Genomic DNA, 19,037 nt, shown 5'->3' on the forward strand with positions numbered 1-19,037 from the left:
GGGGGGGGGGGGGGGGGTGCGTCCCCTGACACGCTCCCCGGCGGACCGGGAACTGGACCAGAAGTCCGAATCTCTCCAAATCGATTCAGAGGGTTCCAATTCAATTTGGAGATATTAAAGGGTCTCCTGATTTGATGTGGGTTTGGAGATTTGGCCACCGAACAGGGCCGAATTTCTGCCAGATTGAATCAGGAATCGAAGCTTCACACAGCTTGACTGGATACCTTGAAGGTAGGTGGACCAAAAGCAAAACAAAACAAAACAAAACAGGACAAAACAAAAAGCCCCACAAGGAGGGATAAATGAGAAGAGACATTTTTCTGCCGTAGCTTGGTTGGAAATTAAACCTTCACAGGAATTGCACATGATACAGCAGGTTAAACAAGATGAAATCAGGAACCGTGAAGAATAGCACTGAGATTCTAAATGAAAGTGAATTTTCTGTCCACACTGTGGGCATAATCGGCAAGATTAATACCGCTTTTTTTGGCAATATTTCTCCATATTATCACATATCATGTTCCATCTTCTCTACCACAGTTGGGTATAAATGCATCTAATATGATAAGACACACAGACTTGGTCTGCATGGGAAAATACTATCCTGTGCCAGGGTCACTGGAATTTTAATTCAAATGATGAAAAAGCAAATTTTAATGCCAATGTTTTTTGTTATTTGCAACGGATCTTGATGGAGTGGTTTGAAAATATTCCTAGTCAAATTTAAACACAACTAAATCCCTGTTTTGCCTGTGAAGATTCAAGTGGAAAGTACTTTACAGCTAGGTTGCCAATTTTTGTCCCTCTGATACATAAATCCTAAACGTTTGGTTAGGGGGAAAGACTCCTGCATTTATTTTTTATTTTAAGCTTCTTTGTAACACATGCCCTCCTCACATATTTTAGAGAGCTGCTCAGGGACCACTCCCAAAAGCTGATATTTCTAAGTGTAAAAATTAAAACCAGTGACAAAACCTGAAATAACATGCACTTTAAGAGTCAGGTGAAAATGCAGTAAATTAGCAAGTATTCACTAGCCACATATCAGAGTACAGACAAGAATCTGAGACAGGAATGCCTGGCTTAGATGGCTTTAAATGGAACTTTTCTTTTTTAAAAAGTTTTCTTTTAAATGGAAAGAAAAAAGTTAGGGTTGGACAGACCAAGGGACCTGGGTGTTAAGATATAGCATTGAACTCTTTAGGTGCAGACCTCAGACTGGAATCCATAATCCTAAATTAGATGCCTAAGCTTCCTATGAAACATAGGGAAGAGACAGGCCCCTCAGAACCAGATTCACAGCAGCCAGCTACCTGACTGAGGACCTACCTGAACTAGTCATTAGGAAACATTGACCGTAGGCATGTCTTTTGTTACCTGCCTCTGCCCCTGGGTTTGACACCTATCTCTGGGCTGCACTGAAGGGCACTTTGGATTCCCAGGTCTGACCCTCTCCTGGAGAAGCAGAAGAAGGAGAAGAACCAGGAACTGCCACATCCCAGCAGTGCTAACTAGCCTACCTATTGTATAAAATGGTAGGGGTATGCGAAGTGGGCCCTATTCGAATTGGATTCAGCCTGAATCAGGGACAGTGATTCGATTCATTGATTCGGATCACTGTTGCTGATTTGACTCGGCTGAATCCAAATCTAAAGGTTCGGAGAATCAGCGACTCGGACATAGACACGGCTTTAAATGTTTTTATCTACATACCTTGAGGTAGTAGGCACAGCTCATGATTGCTGCGATGCTGGGGTGCATGGTGTGTCCCACAGGGCTGCAGGGTGGGGGTGGGCTCCACATGCTCAGGGACGAACTCAGAAGTGGACCGGAAGTACTTGTGATCTACTTCAGGGTCAGCTGGGGAGTACGCTGGGCCCCCCCCCATGCCCCCAGGCTCAGTGATTGGCTGCAGGGGGATCCCAGGTGCCCCACCAGACCTAGGAGGCACTAGTCACCAAGCCGGGGGCCCCCCAGCATGCTCCCCGGCGGACCCACAGTGCATCGGAAGTGCTTCTGGTCCATTTCTGGGTCTGTTGCTGAGCACGCTGGGGAGGCCACCATGCTTCTGTGGCGCACTCCATGTGCTGCAGCACTCATGAGCCACTGCTACCTAGAGGTACGTAGAGAAAACATTTAAAGTTGTCTCTATGTCCGAATCTCCGAATCTTTACTAATCTCTCCAAATCGATTTGGAGGGTTCTGATTTGATTTGGAGAGATTAACGGGTCCTCTCATTCAGTTTGGATTCAGAGATTCGGCCACTGAATTGGGCCGAATCTCTGCCAAATCGAATCAGGGACCAAAGCTTCACACAGCCCTATGGGGCATCACATGATATCTTCATGCTCCTTCCCTGCATGTTTTTGAATGCAAGTGGTGGCTGTTGCTGTGTTTTACGTACAGCCTAATCGATTAAGTGTTTGTGTTCTGAACGGTCCTAATGGCTAAGGACTCCCTGGGCATCTCCCCATGAATATGCGCGTGCTGTTTGTGGTGCCATAGACCCATCCATGGTGCTGCAAACCGAACATGCTGCACATGCAGGCATTTCCTGCTCTGCTAATTTGTAGCACAGTGGGTTTTTTTGACACCAGGAGCTCCTAGTGTCAAAAATACCTGCACCAGAAAAAAGTGGGGTGGCACACGTGGTGGCAGCATGTGCAGCCCAAAACTGGAACCTGGCCAGCCAAAGCCATGCTGGCTGCTGGCCAGGCTCTGTGCACTTGGACTGCTACTGCTGGAGCCCTGAGTGGCCTCCAGGTCCCCAGGTACAACTGCTGGGGCCAGTCAAGGTGTTGGCCCCAGCTTCTCCTACCCCACCTGGGGCAACTTGTCACATGCCAGAGCACACATTCAGGGGCATTACCCAAGGACAAATATGTGCCACTACTATTTGTCCCTGGGGAACTCATGTTTCTGCTTGTGGGGATGCATCCTCAGGGGCTATAGACAGTGAAATGGCTGTGGTCTTATTGGGTGTAGTTTCTTATTCCGAAGTCCACATTATAAAGTGGTATCTTGGTTGACAGTCTCAGCAGAGAGGACAAGTACTGATGTAATTCAGTACTTTAGTTGCAGGGGACAGGATAAGAAATAATATGATCTTAAATTGCAGCCAGGGAAATTCAGGGTAGATATTAGGAATACTTTTCTTGTTATGAACGTAGTAAAATATTAAAATAGCTACCAAGAAAGGTTGTGGAATTTCTACTCTTGGAATATTTTAAGAGCAGGTTAGAAAAACCCTTGACTGGAATATTTCAGACCGGGATGATTCTGCCTTGAGCATGGGTGGATGAGGTGACCTCCTATGGTCCCATTTTCCTGCGATTCTAAAGAGACTTCTAGCATCTAATAAAGTGAACTTGAGTTCACGGAAGCTTATGCTTACTACATGTCTTGTTTAGTTAGTCTATCGGGTGCATATCTACCCTGTCTTCTTCTAGCCCTACCTCACACCCGTATTTACATTTCAAAGGAGACTCTAAAACTTTGAACTGAAGTAGAATGATATTCTTCTTTACTCCTAATCTCCCGGAGAGCTTATTTCCAATCTGCATACACAGGACCTTGACCCTATCTATTTATTGTAGCTGGTATGGCTAGCTAACCTCCTCTGTAATTAGACATCTATTTCCATTAAACTTCAAAGAGATGTGGATCCTTTGAAAATTCTAGCATAAATCTACAAAGTCAAACCTCAAATATACTGTCATAGGATATGGACAGATGACCAGTTTCCCAGAGGTAATGGGATAGGAGTAGGGGGCTGTGTACGCGCGTGTGTGTGTGCTTGTGCACATGCTCATACCCCACAGAAAATAAAAGCTAAACTGTAGTAGCTTAGTACTCAGTGTAAAAGAGTTTAGCTTCTATTTTTGGAGTAGGAAAATGCACAAGGAAATTTAACATGTATTGGTGGGTTCAGGATAAACTCATGTCTTCTGTTCATATGCTTATGCCTACAGATAAGGTACCATGAAAGGAGACTGGGTGCCCTATGGTGCTCATCCGGTTGCCTTGCCTGCCATGCAGTAGACCTTTCAGAGAAAGGAAAACACAATTGTTCTTAATCATACTGAACTAAATGAAAGAGCTCCCAGGATAAGTACAGACATTTGGGGGCATTTGGGGGAGGTTAACTTGATTCAAAATGGCTGCCTAGTATCAGGTAAGTCAGGATGGGGGGACTAGCCAGAGGGTTGGGAGGCCAGCAGGCTGGAGGGGATCTGGGGTCCGCTGGGGGATGGGGACAGATGCAAGCCACGATGGGTACAGGGATCAGACACAACTTGCGGGTAGGGTAGGAAGGGCAGGTGCATCCCATGGGTGGGGGGGGGCAGGTGTTACCCATGGGTGGGGTAGGTCCTCATCCCTCATCCTCCCTGCCCTGCACAGGGACTTACTTGCTTGCCACTGGCAGTGGCAAACACTGATAAAAGCAGCTGCACTCCAAGTGGCATGGGGGTGGAGAGAGCTGGCTGGTGGTGGGTGGGGAAGCGGTGGGGGCACAAAACAGACCAGTGAAGGGGGAGATGCAGTGAAAAGAACAGCCCCAGGGCTGGGGCAAGTGGCTGGGATTTCCCAACCCTGGGGCTGTGCGAGGGAAGTGGACAGAAGTTCCATGCACTGGTTTGACTTACATCGAATTAGTCTGATGCTACAAAGCTCCAGATTGATCTTAAATCAGGTTCTGCAATTTTTAGACCAGTTTGCATGCATGGAACCTCTGCTCAGTTACAGGTTTATACTGACTGCTGGTCACTGAGGCCGAGTCTGCAAGTGTAAGGTCGGCACCCGAATGAGCTAAGTTTAAATCAGGCAGCCATTTTGAATCTGATTTAACCTACCCAAATGTCTGTTCTTAGCCCCATCGATTTAATTGATTTTTACTGCTTGGGCCCAATACCCTACACATTTAGAAAGGAATAAGGATGTTGGCCTGTTCATTACTGATCTTCAAAAAATCCTAACACTCAATGGCTTTCTCAGAGGACATGAACTTGTTGCTGAGCCACATCCCCTACCACCTTTTCCAAACTAGGAAATAAAGCAGTAAACCCACCCTGAGAGCTGCCTCCCCAATGTGCTCGACACCAGCAGTGGGGTGAAGCCATTAGGGAGGCCTCACCTCTTCGTCTGCAGATTGCACATGTGCGCACGGTGAGTGGGGGAGTGGGACTGAGCTTCTCACCAGCGTAAGTAGGAGCACCAGGAAAGCTGCACAGATGTGTCCCAAAAGCTCCTGTCTAGTTTAAGCACCTAGATAAAATGGCCATTTTAGGTGCATAAATGGGAGCCTAGCCCTGTATTAATAGGACCTGAAGGTTGATGCCCTTTGGATGTCTGGTCTCCTTTAGGGATGTACTGAAAAATCCTCATTCTGGCCGCTGGTTCTGCTCACATATTAAGCACTGGATTTATAACTCTGGGGACTGAAATCTTCCATTGGCAACAAGGTTCAGCACAGGTAGCAGAAACGCAGGCTTCCTCATGGTGTCATGCCAATTTATCTCAGCTTGTTCAACAGATGGGAGAGGGCAGTTCATTCTCTGTGTCCATTTAACACTCAGACTCTACGGGTTGGGTTGCTAACAAGGATGCCAATTAGTGCCAGTTACAGGACTAGTTTACTGAGTTGATCCAAACACTTGTCCAGAAGAATGTGGACTCATTTCTCGCATGTTGGTAGGTAGTTATCAGTTGGTAACAACTCTGGAGGCTATGCATGAATTGGTGAGCCAGAGGAAAAAACATGTTTTTTATCCCCAGAACCTTTAAAACAACTGTTCAGAAAATAGTAGAGAGTATTTTTAGAGAGATGCTTCCTAATGACTGAAGAATGAATCTCCCTTGCCCTGAGGAATATACAGTATAAGGAGCCATTTTTCATTTTAATTGTCACACAAGATGTCTAGAACCTTTTCCAGATTTGACTTCTTTACTTGGTATCAGCTTCCAGATATGGTGTTTGTAACCTATAATTAAGGTACCCTTTGACAGTTATAAAAGTTTGAAAGTCACGGTTTTGATTTTCATGTAAGCAAATGCGCGCGCACACACACACACAAATATATATAAAATTAGGTGGTATTCAGTCTTATTTTCTATACCATCCTTTGGGAAAACTCAGCCAATAAAATAAAGAAACCATGATCCCATGCCCAATATTGCTGATGATTATTCAATGTTGGGGGAAAATATTTAGCTTGCAGAGGTAACTTGGTCACAAGAGGGATCACACAGTGAGGGTACTAGGGAAACGTGCTGATTATTTCAAAGAGTAATCAAACAGATTTGAGATCTCTGGAAAAGGGCTGCTACAAAATTATAACTACCTTGGTGAATGCAAAGTTTTACAGTGGTTTAGTATATGCTTTGCTCCTTCAGCTGGGAGGAAAAATATTAAGGAGAGTATTCTCCCCTGGGAAGATCAAAAAAGTCTATATGCTATGAACTGGAATAATGAATGTGCCATAGCTCCCATTAGCACTGGTGGGATTCACTGACATAAAAACATACTGCTCCTAGAATTCATGAGAAGATATTGCTCAAGGAATCCCATTAATATCGGGCTCTGTGAAATACTACCAAACCAGAATATTTGTCTAACGGTTTTCTTTGTAGTCTGTAAAGCACAAGACAAATATCAATCAGCCTGGATATATTAACACTTTCTATTTCCCGTTAAGTTTGGTTCCTTTTCTATGTTATCTATGGTCATTACTGAAGCTTTCAGTGGAAAAGGTGAATGGCTTTTGGGGACTGTTTTAATATTAATACTTACCCCTCCAACTCTTTCAAAGTGATCCCCGTCTTTTTCAAAGTCTATGAGGTGTCCATTAAATGACCAAGTAAACATAATATCTAGCGAGTGATCATGAGATACCTGGCAAGGCAGGACAATACTTTCTCCAACAGTGACATCCATGCTGAAAGGTGGCACCATAACCCGTGTTGGATCTATAAACAACAAATCAGAAAGGATAAAAGAAGAATGAATCCCCCTTCCTTGAGAAACACACAGATTTCAAGGGCTTAAAACAATGCTAAGCAGCTTATTACAACTGATGAACTTTAAGAGGTTTGAAGGTTCAGTTAAGACAGGCACTTAAGAATTAGGAAGATGCTTAATGGGATAATTGTTGAACGATTGCATCTGTTAAACCGGGTGGAAACGTTGTTTTTGATGCTGTTCCTAGGACTGAAAAATACACTGGTAAATCGGTCGAGATGCTCACTTTCAGCCCGAACCTGGCCATGTAGAAACAGGTGCACAAAAAGAAAAGATAACGAGGGAACACAACTGCCTGTTTTCTCTCTCATTTACGAACAAGGTGCGGGAGATTAGATGTTTATGAACCTAGAAATGAAATACAGAGCTAACCTGGCTAAGGCAACTAAAGGGACTGAAAGGGATAGCCAAGTTAGCACCTCACCAAACTGGAATTCAAGAAACCAGAGCCACAAACTGCTGGTGATCTCAGAGAAATCATTTTACTTCTGAAGGCTTCGTTCCTCTGTTTTATAAAAGAGGAATAAAGATCCTTTTCTTTCCCTGCAAAATACTTTAAGAGCTAACAATGGAGAGTGGTAGAGAAGACGCAACTATTGCTCCTATCCAATGGCTTACTATCCGGTAGGGTGGTTTAGTGCCTTGTAAGGCAAAGTGTTTGATGTTCTCAAACCCATTCCCTGAAGAAATGAAGAGACTTAGAAAGCCCTCAGAAAAACTGCCACTAATTTGCACCATTATACCAGATTGCCAAGTTTATTTGTGGCTGTGTAAAGAGAGGTCAACCACCAGATGAACACAAATTGACCAGCCATTTTACTTCTACCTATAAGGGCTTCTTCCAGGTAAGCTTTTGGTGGTGAAATACAGGGAAGGATGAAACCGGTGCTATTTTCTGAACACTGACTTGATGAAGAAAAGCAAAAACAGGAATGAACTATCTTCATTCTTTGTCAAGTTGGGAGCTGTGTGCCTTAAATATGGGAAGCAGAATATCACAACTCCATTTTGTGCTTTGGGACTAATCCCTTATTCACAGCTGGAGTTCACATGGATCCTTTACCACTAGTTTAATTGTCAATTTTTCACTCTATTCCCAGAGTACCAACAAAATGGTGGCAGAGAAAGATGAGCCATGACACATTATGCAGACTCCAGCTCCCCATCTGTACCCCTCAATTCCCTTTGCTTCCAAAGTTACCATTTGTCTTTCATTTCGGTTGACAAAAATGCAGTATTTTTTTTTTAAAAAGGGTCTCAAAGGACAAGAAAAGGAAAAAAAAATATGTCGCTTAACAATGAGCCTTAATGCCAGAAATACACATTTTGCTTTTTCCAAAAGTCCTTTCCACAGAGCTATAGTAGTAAAATACCAAGGTTGTTATTCATTCTACCTGCTGCTTGAAACCAAGGCTGCCGTCCCTCCTGCCTATTGATACTGCTGCTTTTACTGTCTGACTGCTATGTGACTGATGCTGATATGGGGGAGGACTTTGAAAGGATGAGCATCATGGATGCCTTTTTCTACCCCGCCATTCCTTCACTGCTTCATCTGTCCTTTCCATACTTGCCCCATCTTCTTATTCTTGGAGCAGTTCCCCTTCCCTCCTCCCCACTGCCATTTAGTAAGAGACCATTAACTGCGAGGCCAAATACTGGTGATGGTGGAATCCTGTTGCCAGTAAAAGGTAATGAGAGTATAAGAAAGCCAGGTGTTTTGAGCAGAAAAAGGAGAAAGATCACTTTTCAAGGCGCGACATCCAGGACGTGGGTGCAGACACCCCTTGGACCTCTGAAGCCAGAAGGAGCCCACATTACTTCCAGTTCCTGTTAGCATTGCTGCTTTTTGTTCAGTAATGCAGATAGGTTAATTAGCTGCTGAGAGGCAAAACTAGTTAGCCCCAGGACAGTGCTGCACAGAGTGCAGCCTCTAGTTCAGGAGGCAGCCCACAGCTTCAACCTCTCAGCTGCTGGAGCAGGATACTGCCTATGCCTTGGGCACACTCAAAGGGATCAGCTTATTTCACATCCATTTTTCAAACTTGGGAGAATCCCAATGCAGAGATTCTTCAGAGATTGCAGGAAATGGCTCTGAAATTTGGGACTGTCCTATAAAACTCATTGGGACATTTGGATGCTTTAAAAAATAGGCTGGGATTCAGGGGAACTGAGGTCTATTCCTATTTCTTCTAAAGCCTTCACCCAAGTCTGTTGAAGGCAGCAGACTTCCCGATGACTTCAACAGGCTTTAAATCAAGTCCTCACTGACTTGACTGTGTTGCCGTGGGCAAATTGAATTAATTAATCTGTGTTTCAGTTTCTCCTTCAGTAAAATGAAGTAATACTTGTCTACCTTGCTAGGCATTGTGAGGCCTAATTAATTAATGTGAGCAAAGTATTTTGGGTTCCTCAGGTGAAAAGCAGTATGCATTCAAGTCATTAAAATGTTGTTTGAATTATTACCCAGAGCCCATGGCAACCTGGTCTTGATAATACTGTTGAGAAGACCAGGATTTTGAGGCCTGTTTTGGGACCATTTCTTTTTCTTACTGGATTAAGCTCCAGGGGTTCAAGCCACTTGTTGCGTGAGTCTGGTGTGTTGATCTGAGTTGGTATAAAAATATAACTGCATTCATGAAAAGTCCCCCAGGGTTGACAAACCCTAAGAATCACTCTTTAGATCGACATCGCTGTGTAAGTAAACACTGCGGGCACCGAAGCACATACAACTCATGTAGACATACCCAAGGTAGCTTTAAACGAGGTAGCTTAATTACTGCTAGGAGTGTTAGCATAGGAGGAAGGGGCTATGCAGGGACCAACGGCTGAAGTATTCACCCATATTCTTAGATGGATTTCGCCACTTGTGCCGAGCCCTGTCCTGCTGCAGCTAGACTGCGAATGGTACCTTACTACTACTGGTACCTGCGCACTTTATGTGGGCAGCAGTCAAAGCAGCGACTGCAATGTAGACACATCTTCTGCCCGCTAAATCCAGGTATGTCCCATGACACATTAATGCTAACAGTACTAGATTCATAGCTATTAGGGCTGGAAGGGACCTTGTGAGATCTTCAGGTCCAGCCCCCTGCCCAAAAGGCAGCAAGTCAGCTGGGGTCAGATCACCCCAGCAAGATCAGCATCCAGGCGTTTCTTAAAGGTATGCAGAGTAGGTGCTTGCACCACTTCTGGGGGGAGTCTATTCCAGACTCTGGAGACTTGGACGGTGAAGAAGTTTTACTTATGTCCAGTCTAAAACTTGTCTTCCCTTGGGGTGCCCTGGTGAACAGACGTTCCCCCAGTTCCCGGTGCACACCCCGATGTACTTATAGGCAGCCACCAAGTCCACCCTGAGCCTTCGCTTCTCCAGGCTGAGGAGTCCCATGGCTCTCAGCCTCTCCTCAGAAGGCCTGTTGGCATAGATCCTATGAAATAAAGTAACGCAAGATAAGGGTGTTCAGCTCTTCACAGGAAAGCCTAATTTATAAGTCCCCCCCCATATCAATATTTTATTTATTTAAATTTAAAATGAAAAGATATACCTATTTAAGGCTCTAGCTGCTCTTATGCTACATTATAATCTCAGAAGCATTAAAATAATCCTTTCATCAGAAACTTGGTCAGCCTGATACCTCCAGAAAAACCTCTCCACCCCTTCATCATAATAGGAAGCATCCTTCAAACCTTCTCCCACAAAATGCTTATTGAAGGGAATGATCCCGAGAAGAAACGAGCGCCTCGTCCAGGGTGCCGAGCCTGCACACAGTACCTACTCGAGTCCCGGGAAGTATCTTGTAGGATTTGGCCCTAAACTAGTGTTAGCCTCTAGTCCTTGTTTACTTGACACATCCTGTGAAAGTGCAAGAAATAATTATAAAAGTAAGGCACAAACTGACTCCCTTTGTGATCAAAACAGGAAATATATACACTCTTGTGAGGCAAAGACCTGATTTGCAGAGCCATTTAGCAACAATTTCAGTGGAAACCTTAGGAGCTGCCAGCTCCCAACACCTTCAAAAATCAGGCCCTAGGGTTTTAATCCAATCATGTCAGAAAGCACAGCAATATAAGCCTTTAACACACTGTTTTTCTGTGAATGGCTCAATGAGCCTGATGACAAATGACACCTGAATGGAGCACAGACAAGACTTTGACCCTAGTCATATTTAGCATGAATGCGAGTCCTCTGTGCTGCGCTTTACAAATCACCCCAAGGAGAATGCTTACCCATCTCTTTTCACAGACTGAAAAAATAAGGGGGAAAAAAAAGATCCATTTAATAACCAGAGCTACAGCAGCAAATGGAGAGTGTTATTCAGGAGCCAGTTGAGGGCAGCCAAGTGTAGGCACCTTGGCAATAGGCAACCAAACAGTAATCAAAGTTATTAGATTTGCATTGTTAAGATCCATAGCATGAAGCACTTTTTTAATTATGGAAAGTACTTTAATGACACTGGAATTGGGCTGGTTAGCCTCCAAATTTCAAAGTGAGTTACAACTATTCAAGGATTTTTATGAGCTAGTCAAATTTGCCTTGGAAGTATGAATTTATTTATTCTTTACTGTATCCAGCCACTATGTTAGGCAGGCAAAGCATTTAGCTAGATACCATAAACAAAGACGACTTTTTTTGTTCTTCTGCTATGATGTCCTCATACACACATATTGTTTTCCCTGGGTTTCTTCAAGACATTTTTAAATAGAGGAAGAGTAGTAAGGGCAGCATATATTTAACGATAAATGTGTATGGGGTAAAGCAGTTGCTGTTAGCAATTCAAATTGACATTTACTTTTTGAAATCCTTATGTGCATTTTAGTTTGGCTTGAAAGTAAAACTGAAATGTCCACTCACAGGTAAATGTTAATAATATGGAGAATACTGAACTCTTTTATAGCACTTTCATCAGCAGGCCACAAAGCACTTTACAAATCAGGGCAATGCTGAGGAAATAATGTCCTTAGTTCTTAAACATTACTCAAGGGACAATCAAAACTGTGGCGTGGGAATTGTGAGAAAGTTCAGCTGGCATTATTTCATGGATGCAATAAGCCACACGATTCAGTTTCTCCCTGGAGGGAAAAGGAAAGCTACGATCAAGCAGAAAAAGCAGCTACATTTTTGGTTTTGGAAACAAACAAGTGAAAGATTACAAAAAAACGGTGATGGGCTGAAACAGCACCGTTTATAGGCATATATATGTGTAAGTCTAGTAGATTAATATATCTCCGTATCCAAACTCATATCTTGTGCATAGTGAGAGAGTTGGATATTGGCAACAGAATAAGAGAAGGTCTTTACTGGATAATTACGTTACAGAAGTGAATTATGATCTGGTTTAACTGTACATATGCTGTCTATGACTGTTTTGCTCTCTTGTCTGTAGGTGTCACTGAAAGCTCAGAAGAACAGGAAAACAGTTCCTTCTTTTTTCATGTCAGCAAGTTTTAGGACCGCAGTTTAATGCTGATTGTGTGAAGGGAACGTCGCTTTCTGATTTTACACACAGGGTTTTTTTTGCCTGCAACAAAATGATAGTTCATGAACTGGCTGCGTTTTTGGCATGTAGTGGAAGCCTAGATCATTTGAGATAGACTGTGCTTATGGGATTAGGTCCTGAGCTGCTTGGTTTCAGTGCAGCTATGCTGATTTACACCAGCATAATGCATCCAAAAGAACGCATAAAAATGTATTCAAGCTTTTATCTACCCGTGTTTGCATTCTCCCGCTCCGTTTTACAGCTGTGTGGCTGTATGGTTTATATCTGATTAGTTTACTTTATTTTTCATATGCTTTCATAGATTTTAGCATGAATTTTCCTGTGGACAGTTGAAGCGAGGAGGAAGAAATGAAGCAGGGTAGATACAGCTGTGATCACTGTCATTGCTTTTGTCGCTGACCACAGCCTACCAAAAGGAAATATTCTCTGGCAGTGCTCACTGGATTTCATGTCTCACTTCAGGAAGTCATGATACATTTCCTAGCTGTAAATCACCTAGTTGTATTTATTGCTAACATTAGGCTAACAAATGTCTGAAGGTAATAAATTATCCAATTTGAAAGGAAGCTATCCCACCCTGATTTTTATATTGATTGGGTGTCCATTAGGATACATTGGTTGTTTAGAATATGCCTGCACTGCACTGTTGCACTCACTTGTTGTAGATCACACAGGGCTGTTTTGTGTCATATTGATCTCAAATACAGGACACAGTGGGACACAATCTGCGGTGGCACAACATAAGCAACATAAATCAGAGGTCGACATTTGGAAGCAGATGCGTTTTTAAAAATCAGTTCGCAACACAAGTCTATCAGCTATTAGTGAAGGAAGAACTCAAAAGCAGGATAAGAAGTGACGCTATTGTGGGTAACAGTCGATGCCTTGTTACTAAATAGGTCACGAATTGTGCAGCTGGTTTGCTGGTGTGTTCCCACTACACTGCTATTCAGGTCCCATTCCAAGTGTATTCACTCTCAGTCTGACCTGCTGTGAAAGTTAGATCCAAGGAAAAGAGTTTGAGAATATTAATCATGAGAATGCCTCCAGGTGAAGAGTACTAAACTGCTTAGCAAATAGCAAACTAAGCTTTACAATACCTGGATGGCGGAGGACTGCATACTTTGTAACCCAAAAGACTGTATTCCCATTTGCAATGTGCTCAGGACACACATCTCCCATTGTCGATCTCAAATCAGGGGGAGCTGAGCATCTCGGTCTATCTTAGGCATATTAATATTATTGATCTTGTTGTACCGCACCTAAGGGCACCAAGAACCAAATGACCTACAGGCAGTCCTCAGACTTATGACAGTTGGTTCCTGAAAACTGCATCTTACGTCAAAACGTTGTAACTCAGAACCAATTTTTTCATAAGAAACAATGTTATAAATGGGGGATTGGTTCCTGAATAAAGGCCCAATACCCTATTCTCACTAAAAATACCCCAGAATTTTGTACTTGGTCAATTATAGATGAGTAATATAACTACATTCATGTATTTATATTGTAAATAGCAATCATATTGATTTGGAAGGACTTCTTTGAGGTGACTTTGATGGACTTTTTGAAGGGCTCTTGGCTGGAGTCTTCTCAGGAGTCTTGGCTGCAAGTTTTTCTGGAGTCTTGTCTGCTTTCTTAAAGAAAGTGTCCAAGGAAGTTTGGACAGATGTTCTCCAGGGAGATGAGCGATGCAGCAAACTTGTTCGCTGGCATGGCATCACATTGGATCAAGTGTTGTAAAGTCGAAACTGACGTCATAAAGTTGAAACAGTGTCAATTTATAAACGTTGTAAGTGTGAAACATTGTAACTCAAAACGTTGTAAGTCGAGGACTGCCTGTATTTCTTTCCTCCTCTGAAACCCTGTCACTTTCATCTTATGAAAGACTTGTTAATAGCAAGGATTTCTTACAGTGGTACCTTGTACTGGACCAACTTTCAAATGCAAGACATTCTTCGTCATACTCCTTGGAACTTTAATGACAAACTGTGATGGTGTTCCCAGATGTTCAGTTCATGGAAACTAAGCACTGTTAAAAGGAGCTCTCCATAACAGGTCTGTGGTATATTTCCCAAATCCTCTCTCCTTCCCTCACTCTTCCCTAGCAAACAAAGTACTTATTAGATATCCATGGTGGTCAGATGTAGCATTGCAGCAAGGAATATTGACAAGAGTGTTGGAGTGATGACACAGCCTTGCTTAACTCCTGTTTTAACCTCAACCAGATCCATTAATGAGTGCCACCACTCACATACCATCATGGAGCAGGCAAAGAATGCTGACAAATTTTGGTGGGCATCCATACCTCAGAAGGATCCTTTACAACACTTCTTGGCTGACAGAGTTGAAAGCTTTCATGGGGTCAAAGAAGGCCATGTACAGAGATGTATGCTGTTCCTTGCATTTCTCCTGCAGCTGGCAAGCTGTGAAGATTATGTCGGTTTGCCTCTTGATGCCCTAAACACACTGAGATTCTGGGAGGAGCTCTTCAGCAAGTGGAAGGAAACAATTCAGGAGGGTACTACAGCTGACCACCAACAAGCTTCCAGCTGGAAAAGAGGTAAACTACCAAATGGATAGTAAGCTGTTTAACCTCAGCCAACTACTCCAAGTCAAAACCAAGATCACCCCAACTGCAATCATTGAGCTCCAGTATGCTGATGTTGCTGTAGTGTATGCTCACTTGGAAGCAGACCTTCAGGAAGTTGTCAACGTCTTTACCAAGACGTACAAGAAAATGGGACTGAGGCTAAGGTCCCAGAAGACTAAGGTCCTCCACTAATACACTCCTAATGAACAGTCCCCAGCTCTGGTAATCCAGGTCCATGGTGAGACTCTGGAGATCATGAGTATTTCCCGTACCTCAGAAGCCATCTCTCACAGAAGGCTGACACGGATGAAGAAATCCAACATTGCCTCAACTGTGCAAGTGCAGCCTTTGTACACCTGAAGAAATGGGTGTTTGAAGATTGCGACAGAGCTGAAACCAAGTGCATGGTTTATCAAGCAGTCATGATCCCAAACTTGGGGTATGGAGCTGAGACATGGACCACATACAGGAGACATCTAAAGTTGTTGAAAAAGTACCATCAATGCTTCCTACAGAAGAGCCTCTGAATCCAGTGGGAAGACTGATGAAGCAACACTGGTGTCTTCTTGCAAACAAACAGCATGAGTATTGAGGTGATGATCATCTGACATCAACTTTGTTCAGCTGGTCATGTCATCTGGATGTCCAACTCCAGACTCCCAAAGCAAATTTTATTCTCACAGCTCAGCTAAGGCATGTGCTCAAGAGGAGGGCAGAGAAAGTGCTTCAGGGATGCTCTCAAGGGCAACTTAAAAAAAATGCAACATTGATGTCAACTCATATTGCCCAGGACCACCCCAAATGGAGGATGAGTTTGCTGCAAGGATCTCAGTCCTTTGAAATCTCATGACAACAACAGGAGATGGAAAAATGGGTGCAGCAGAAACAATGTGTCACGGACCATATCAAGAATCCAGCACCACCCACCCCAAATGGAAACATATGTCTGAGCTGCAGTAGAGTCTGTCAATCCTGGATAGGCCTCATCAGCCATCTTTGGACACAAAGATAAGACAATTGTGGAAGACAATCATCCTTACCTGCAAGGAATTGCTGAAGATATCCGTGGCTTTAAAGGGAGAAAATACTTGCAAAAGGGCATGAATACGCCAGAAAAGAACCGTAACAAGTGCTGGTTATAGGGGGATCAACCTGGTCTGGCTCTTTAAGTAGAAGAAATAGAAGGAGTCTTTGCACAGGAACATGTATATGTTCTTCAACTGCCATATGAGCCATTTGGAAGCCATGTATTACACTCAGAGGCAATGTCTGAGTTAAACAGCAATAAGCTACTCAGGCACACACCAGCCAAAGTGCCTGCTAGAGAGTACAAGAGACATTTATTCTGAGTTGGAAAGGATGCTGCCATATAGACCTAAGCCATTTCAGCACACGAGGCTCTGACTCCCTGTACCACGTATTGTGATTGGAGCATGCCGGGGCATCTGTTAGCAGCTTAATGAAAGCCAGTGTAGATGACAAGGTAATTTCAGGTTCAAGCATGAATGCTCAAGTGCAGGGGTTTATGTTCAATTACCAGATGCTTCAAACAAGCAACTAAGATAAAGGAAAGCAAAGCCAAGCACAAAGGGTCGGGTCCAACACTGCTGAACATAGAGAGACTGCTGCCTTTGTTGTTAATGTACCGAGATCAGATAAACCATACCAAGGTTTTGTGGAAGTGCCATTAAGATTTTCTTATCCCTTATGTAGGTCTGAGGATTTAAGCAGTAGTTGCAATTTGGGGACAGCCATTCTGTGGCCTCAGGTGTTTAACATAATGTTAGCAAAAAAGATTGCAAATAGGAGGAATAACAGCCCTTAAAAACTCCATTTGAGTGCACAAGGGTTTCACCTTTGACTGCATTCTTCCAGACAGAAGAAAATACCTCGATTAATAAGAGTAGGCCAATACATTATATTGATTTGTTTTCATGTCTGATTTTATAGGCTTCAGTTGACCCTGATATGCACAGAGCTGTCCACATGACACAAGTAGATATAGAGCCATATTTTTAGCATGGCCTCTGCCCCTCGTTCATTTGCATAGGTGCAAAAATTATGCCTGCACTTGTGTCCCTGGAATGATTTGCAAGGGTAAAGATTAGCTTTACCCATCTATCTAATTGCTTTGCTTTAGCAAATGTAAGAGCAATCTCCTAAAACTCTGGTCCATAAACTATGTTTTGTACTTATTGCTTAAGCATTTGTACAGTTTTAATATACACGAATGTAGGCTTAAGTTGGATTCATTACTCTGAGGCTGATCTTTTGAGAAATCTGTTTATGATTAGCTTGGTTGATGTCTTTCTGACAAACCTTGTACAAATATTACTATTTTTGCAAATAGTTTCTATTGGTAAGGAACAGTGTTTTGACACATATAGCAAGAATCACTCCCAGACTTTTCATGCTAGCCTAAGATGTATATGAGGTTGGAAATCTATTACTAAAGCAAATACTAGCTGCACACTGGAACAGTATTTTCAAAAAGATTGTTGCTTTCCAGGAATATTGTATGTTTTTTTTCCTTTGTGAAAATGCCAGAATTGTAAAGTTTTCCTGGGTGAAGTTTCTTGCTTGAATAATCAAAAGGTTTCTACCTTCACATTTTGGGGTCATGCCAATGCATTTTTTGAAGTTTTGCTTGCTGATCTTTGCCTTCAACATCAAGCAAGCTCAGAGCTAAAAGATGACCTTACCATTTTTTTCAGGGATACAATAGGATACTAGAGATATCAAACCACACCGAATTACTCACAGGGGATGTGCCTATAACAGGAAACCTGACAAGTGGGGGTAGGATTTCAAAGCATATTTTTTAGGTCTGTTCTAGGCAAAAATTATCCAGAATTTAAAAAAAAATGAGAGCAGGATTAATTAAAATATAATGGCCTGAGCCATATCTCTACCTGCACAGTACTGTGAAATACAGCAGGAGAGGGGATATATATTTTCAATCGGTAGTGATATATTTTATGAGTGGCATTTCTGGGCAGTCTTGTTTACAACTAAAATATTGCATTATGATAATATTACTTTAGCTTTTCCCCCTCCAACGATAGGGCTGACTAATTCTCACGGATATGGGGTATGTGGGTGCTTGGCACTATTAGGTATCCATGAGACAATGTAAATTAACTCCTATTGTGTTTCAACAGGCAATGGAGCAAGGAGAACTTGCAGTTGTGGCTTGTGAAAAAGCAGGCAGGTGATGACAAAAAGGCCTGCTGACAAGCAAGGAGAAAGATTAAGATGAAAGGGCGTCAGAGAGCAAGTGAAGTGTCCAGAAAAGTCCCTGACAGCAATGTGATAGCAGTCTGGACTGTGAAAATAAACACTGAGTAAGTAAAGACATCAATTGGCTTTATAAATGTGCATAAAGAAGTAAGATTTTTGCCAGCACAGCTAGCAGGGGACCTAATACAAACACGCTCAACAACAGTCACGTTCTCACAAACTTTATCAAACCTGTAAAGGCTGCCTAATCAGGTAAAAGGGACCAGGGGAAGAAGCTCATGAAAATGTGCATTTGAATGACTCAGGCAAATTCACCCACTTACAACTTAGGGTAGATCTGTGCTATGGGGAGAGAGAGTTCGTTCATGACACTGAGGGAATACACGCCTCCACTGGTCCCTTCATTTCCAAAAATGAGGCATCAAGGATAGTCTAGCCTTTAAGCCCTGGGGGCAACATGCCCGAAGGGCCATACCAGCATGGGCTGCACCCAATGAGCTACATGCCACTATGCTGTGTGCCACATGAACACTCCCTCTTGATGCTTCATGTGACCACCCCCCACCCCTGCACCGAGCAGGCTTGATTCCCCTCCACCCCACAAAAAAATCACGTTTTAGTTTGCCCTTCATTGAATTTCTGTAAAATATGGGAAATGCCCCTTCTTTCCAGATTAATTTGATCATTT

The 19,037-nt window shown here is 43.0% G+C and overlaps 1 protein-coding gene across 1 annotated transcript in view; it reads right to left on the reverse strand.

The window, feature by feature from the left end:
- CNTN4 (contactin 4) overlaps positions 1 to 19,037 on the reverse strand; it is a 281,651-nt gene that overhangs the window by 24,163 nt on the left and 238,451 nt on the right. Inside the window, exon 11 of the mRNA XM_019504718.1 lies at positions 6,791 to 6,966. Within this exon, the coding sequence (XP_019360263.1) occupies positions 6,791 to 6,966 (176 nt within the window). The remainder of the gene's footprint in view (positions 1 to 6,790; positions 6,967 to 19,037) is intronic.

The sequence above is a fragment of the Gavialis gangeticus genome, unplaced genomic scaffold, assembly GCF_001723915.1.
Source record: "Gavialis gangeticus isolate Ggan-Ray unplaced genomic scaffold, GavGan_comp1, whole genome shotgun sequence".
Lineage (NCBI taxonomy): Eukaryota > Metazoa > Chordata > Crocodylia > Gavialidae > Gavialis > Gavialis gangeticus.